Below are 5,458 nucleotides of genomic sequence, written 5' to 3' on the forward strand. Positions count from 1 at the left end.
TGAACTCTGGGCCTGGGCGCTGTCCCTCAGCTCTTCAGCTCAAGGCTAGCGTTCTACCACTTGAGCCACAGCGCCACTTCCGGCTTTTTTCTTTTTGCTTTATGTGATGCTGAGGAATCGAACCCAGGGCCTCAGGCATGCAAGGCAAGCGCTCTACCACTGAGCCACCTTCCCAGCCCCATCCCCTGAGTTTCTTTAGCTCAAGGCGAGCGCTCTACCACTTGAGCCACAGTGCCACTTCTGGTTTTCTGGTGGCTTGATGGAGATGAGAGTCTCACAGACTTTCCCAACAGGGTTGGCTTTGAACCGCGATCCTCAGATGGCCCCTGTGCCCGCCCCAAGCTCACGGTGCGCTGTGCGGGCCTGCCGCCTCACCCCAAGCACTCAGAGCTGTGTGCTCACACTGTGCAGGCTCAGGGAAGGAACCCCAGCCACTGTGGCCCGGATTGTGTGTGTGTGTGTGTGTGTGTGTGTTGATGGGCTCAAGTCCAGGCTGGTTTAGATTTTGGACTGTGATCCTTGCACTGTGTATTCCCTTCCACCGGTGTTGGGTAGGTTCCGTGAGATCCAGCGGTTTGTTCTGCAGTGGGCTCTGTGCGGGAGGACTTGGCCGCCTGCAGGCCAGACCTACAGCGAGGCTGGGCGTTGGGGGCTGGCAGCAGCTGCTTCCTCCCGCATGGGTCTGAGCTGTCAGCTTACCTGTGCTGAGGCATGGAGCCCGCGTGGGTCTGGATGGGGCCACAGACTGCAGGGTGTTCACGGGAGGCTTTGGGATACGTTGCAGCTGCACTGTGTACTCTGCTCCTAGAGATGACCTACTTAGGTTCCATGTGAATTCTCAGCCCTTTACAAATGCCTTGAGCACCTCAGGCTCGGTGCTCACCTGAGCTCTGGAACCAATTCCTGTGGGTCCTGAGGGTCATGGGCATGGACTAACAGACCCGCCCCCCTGCTCCCATTGCCCAGAGCCACCGTTAAGTGTCCCCGTCTTCCTTCAGTCCTTGTGAAGCCAGCCAGCATGCGTGGCTGTGCACCACGGTGGTTCCAGTGTGGCTGGCATGGCTTGCTACTGGTGGCCTGCCATCTCAGTGGCACGCTGCCGGCCTGTCCCTGTGGCCTGCCGGACATAGCTCCTGTCCCTCGCAGGTCACAGATGGCATAGCTGAGTGCTCACAGCACTCACCCACCTCTGCCACTTTAAGGAGTCTCTTCCTGGCAGCTGCAGGTGGCACTGGACTGGTGTTCCCTTGGCTCCTGTACTGCTGCAGGCTGGCAGGTCGGAGGAGGTCGTGGCTGGGTCCTCACGTGGTACTCTGCGTGTCCCCGCAGGTTTCTGGCTGACGAGGGCAGCTTGGAGTACAAATACTACGAGCTGAAGTTGGCAGAGGCCAGGCCGAGGATCCGGGGGGGGCCTAGCTCCCAGCAGCCGCCCACCCCAGCCGAGTGCGCCGTGCGGGCCATGCTGTATGCACGCGTTGTTCACAGCCTCAAGAAGAAGCTGCTCCCGGTCCGCCGGCGGCGGCCCCTGCGGGCCCAGGGCCACCGGGGCTGGTGGGCTGGGCGACCCACCGCCGGCACGCAGATGCGCCGGTCCCCCGGTGCCCGGCCAAAACCTCTCAGCCGGCGGGCTCTAGGCTCCTCACAGACCAAGTCACCCCTGCCAGGAGGAAGAGATGCCACCAAGGACGACCTGCCAGGTCCCACCGGGTCTCCACCTGCAGCATGCAGCCCTGAAGACGCAGGCCCAGCAGGCACGGATGTCCTGGGCACCCCTCGGACCTCTCCCTGCCCAGCTGCCAAGGGTGGGTGCTGACTCCACCTCACCCACCACCTCCACAGCTGGCACAGGGGGTCAGTCAGCAGGCTGTGCAGGCCACGAATCCAGCTCCAGGGACCGTCTAGGCAGGACGTGTGGGCCTTTCCCTCCCCTCCTCCGCCTTGCCCTTCTCCTTGAGGTCCTGGCCTGACGGTGGCCGGCAGGAGGGCCTGGCCCCGGCGCTGAGAGGGCGGGGGTGTCACTCCAGCGATTCCGCTCACAGAATCCCAGGCCCACAAAGGCCCGTGTGAGTGTCTTACACCATTTGCTCACGGGATGTGGACACACAGTCTCTACCTGTGGAGCACAGGTGCAGCTAGCGTTTTACAAGTATTTTTGTTGGGTTTCATTTGGCTCTCGTAGTGCTAGGGATGAGCTGAGGATCTCGAGGTGCTAAGCAGGCCCCAACTCGGTGGCACACCTGGCCCAGTGTCGCCCCTTCCTGCTCCATGGAGCCTGGGTGTACAGACCCTGCAGGCAGAAGGCAGCTCCTGCCCCGACTCACAGCCTCTGCTTCAGCTCATGGCCTCGATGCCCCTCCGCTGCCACACGTGGACTGACCCTCTCTGCAGTGACACTGCCTCTGCTGGCCCCAGGCTTTGCCCCTACACCACAGCCCCGCACACGTTTGGATGCGCAGGAGCCTGCCCACCCGCACACGCTTGGATGCACAGGAGCCTGCCCACCCGCAGGTCCCAACAGCACGGGCTCATCTCCGTGCCTGTCACTCACGGCCAGCCTGGGGGTGTGTCCCTGACAGACTCACCAGCCCTACGTGGCCAAATACTAAAGAGCTGGTCTGGTACCGGTGCTACACTTGTAACCCGAGCTCCAGAGGCTGAGATCTGAGGATCGCATTCAAGGGCACCTGGGCAAGAAAATCTGAGACTCTTATCTCTAATTAACCACCAAAAAAGCCTGAAGTGGAGCTTTGGCTCAAGTGGTAGAGCATCAGCCTTGAGCAAAAAAGCATAGGGACAGCACCCAGGCCCTGAGTTCAAGCCCCAGGACCAGTGCAGGCACATGTAGTGAAGAGCCTGTGGCCCAGGGAGGCCGTGGGGTGACCTGTGGAAACCCCCACTGTGGTGACACACTCTGTTTTGCAGTGGACACAAAGACCATGGAGACTGCAGAGAAGCTGGCCAAGTTTGTGGCTCAGGTGGGACCCGAGATCGAGCAGTTCAGCATAGAAAACAGCACCGACAACCCCGACCTCTGGTGCGTGCCCTGGGTCCGTCACCCCGCCCCGCTGCGACGCCCGCCGCGCCGGCCCAGGGTGTGCTCGGAGGGGCCAGCGCGGCCCCATGCCTGTGGGCCAAAGCCCCGCTGCTCGGGCTCGGGGTGACCGAGCATGGGCCGCACGGAGGGCGGGGCGGGCACCCCACCGGTCTTGCATGCCCACAGCCGTGGGTCTCCTGCCGGGTCTGCACATGCGTCCTCCCGGAACAGCCAGGCTGCCCAGACAGCCATGTGGGAGAGGCCCGCCTGGGGACCCCTGCTTGCCAGAGAGGCTACGACCCCCCTGCTCCCTCCTTCAACTGGAGCGTTCCTCCACCTTCCAGGTTTCTCCATGACCAAAGCAGCCCCGCCTTCAGATTTTACCGGAAGAAAGTATTTGAGCTGTGCCCGTCCATTTCCTTCCCCCCACCCCGCCTCCCGCCTCCCGCCAGCACGGGCCCCACAGACCCCACTGCGGCCCGGGGTGGGTTGGAGGACGAAGACCCTGAGGAGGAAGAGGAGGAAGGGGGAGAGGAGGCTCCAGCCCATGGCACCTCCGGGCACGGAGCAGGAGCCGGCAAGCCTGAGGGCTCGGAGGGCAGCCCTGCGGCTGACGGCCTCCCTGCAGAGGCGGCTGAGGAGGGGCCGGCCGGGCCGGGCCTGGCACAGGCTGCACCCGGCACCTGCCTGCCCCGCAAGAGGATGAGCAGCAAGTCTCTGAAGGTCGGAATGATTCCTGCGCCCAAGAGGGCCTGCCTTGTGCCGGAGCCGGAAGGTGAGCCTGGGGTCACTGGCCGTGGCTGTGACAAGGTGGGCCCACCCCAGGCCGCATCCCATCCTGCCCGGCCCCTGTCCTGTCTCCCCCAGCCCTGGCCTGGCCCCCGCCCCTGTCCTGCCTCCCCCGGCCCCACTTGGCTTGGTCTGCAGTGCTGGCGCATGCCTAGGCTAGCGTGGCCCAGCGGTTTTACTTTGCTGCGTCACTGCGGCTCCTCGAGGCCAGGGCCACTGCGACTGTGTGCACATGCACGCATGCGCAGACAGGCTGTCAGCATCACACGTCTCCTGTGAGTGGGCTGGGCGGTGCTTGGACAGTGTCGTCCTCTCTTGCAGTCCACGAGCCGGTCCGGATTGCCTATGACAGGCCTCGGGGTCGGCCCATAGCCAAGAAGAAGGTGAGCGGCGGTCCCGCGGCAGGGCCTGGGGGAGGACTGCCTCTCCTGGGTCACAGCCAGTCTTTCTCAGGACACAGCCACGCTGGGCTATTGGCACCTTTCAGGCTGCTGCCAGGAGGTGGGCGGGGCAGGCGAGCAGGGGAGGGGTGCCTCAGCCCCTCTCGGGGCGCTAGCATGGTGTCTGAAACTGAAAAGGGCTGGGAGTTGGCAGGAAGTAGGGGAGCAGCCGCAGGCACTCAGTTCGGCCCCGCCTGTCTCCCCAGAAACCCACAGACTTGGACTTCCCGCAGCAGAAGCTCACCGGCCAGAACCTGGGCTTCCAGATGCTGCAGAAGATGGGCTGGAAGGAGGGCCACGGCCTGGGCTCCTGCGGGACAGGCATCCGCGAGCCCGTCAGCGTGTACGACACGGTCACCACGGCCCGGCCCTGCTCCTGGGGGAGGGTGGGAGCTGATCCCAGAGGGCATGGGGGCTGCACTGGTCACCTCAGCATCCGGGAGGCTGAGGCGGGAGGTCAGGATGATGTCTGTGTCTGTGCTTGTGGGCCCCTCCCGGGGGACTTGGGCCCCACTCACTGATCCTTAACACTGCACAGGGGGACGCGCTCAGAAGGGGAGGGCCTGGGCGCCGACGGGCCTGAGCGGACGGAGGACACGTTTGATGTCTTTCGGCAGAGGATGATGCAGATGTACCGGCACAAACGGGCTAACAAGTAGGCAGGTATGTGGGGGGGGGCGGTCACATGACATCCTGCCCCCCAAAACCATGGTCCCGCTTTTCCAAAAGCAACATCATCAGTTGCCAGAGCTGGTGCAGTAGTGCACACCTGTAACCCAACTACAGGGGACACAAAGGATTGTGGTTTGAGGTCAGCACGGACAAAAAGTGAACAAGACCTGTGTCAACGCGCTGTGAGGTATGCCTGGCACCCCAGCTCTGCCTGTGGGAGGCAGAACCAGGACCAAAACTGAGGCAAAAGGGGCCGGAGCATGGCTCACGCGGTAGAGGGTCTGCGCACCAAGTGCGAGGTTTGCAGTTCAGACCTCAGGACTGGGGGAAAAGGTCACAAAAGAAGATTGTGTGCCATCCTAGCAGCTCAGGAGGCTGAGATCTGAGGATCATGGTTCAAAGCCAGCTCAGGCAGGAGAGTCCGTCAGACTCTTATCTCCAATGAACCACCAGAAAATCGGAAGTGGCGCTGTGATTCAAGTGGTAAAACACCAGCCTTGAGCTGAAGAGCTGAGGGACAGCG

General features: G+C 63.0%; 1 protein-coding gene across 5 annotated transcripts in view; it reads left to right on the plus strand.

Annotated features, from left to right (window-relative positions):
• Sugp2 (SURP and G patch domain containing 2) overlaps positions 1 to 5,458 on the plus strand; it is a 26,788-nt gene that overhangs the window by 19,304 nt on the left and 2,026 nt on the right. For 2 of the 5 annotated variants that reach the window (XM_013028393.1, XM_013028394.1), the window contains exons 4-9: positions 1,330 to 1,802; positions 2,923 to 3,034; positions 3,379 to 3,809; positions 4,145 to 4,206; positions 4,470 to 4,606; positions 4,802 to 4,926. In XM_013028393.1, the coding sequence (XP_012883847.1) occupies positions 1,330 to 1,802; positions 2,923 to 3,034; positions 3,379 to 3,809; positions 4,145 to 4,206; positions 4,470 to 4,606; positions 4,802 to 4,922 (1,336 nt within the window). In that variant the 3' untranslated portion in view covers positions 4,923 to 4,926. Of the gene's footprint in view, positions 1 to 1,329; positions 1,803 to 2,922; positions 3,035 to 3,378; positions 3,810 to 4,144; positions 4,207 to 4,469; positions 4,607 to 4,801; positions 5,357 to 5,458 lie in introns of those variants that run through there. The other 3 variants (XR_001175524.1, XM_013028392.1, XM_013028391.1) reach the window with 3 other exon arrangements.

The sequence above is a fragment of the Dipodomys ordii genome, unplaced genomic scaffold (assembly GCF_000151885.1).
Source record: "Dipodomys ordii isolate 6190 unplaced genomic scaffold, Dord_2.0 Scaffold108, whole genome shotgun sequence".
Lineage (NCBI taxonomy): Eukaryota > Metazoa > Chordata > Mammalia > Rodentia > Heteromyidae > Dipodomys > Dipodomys ordii.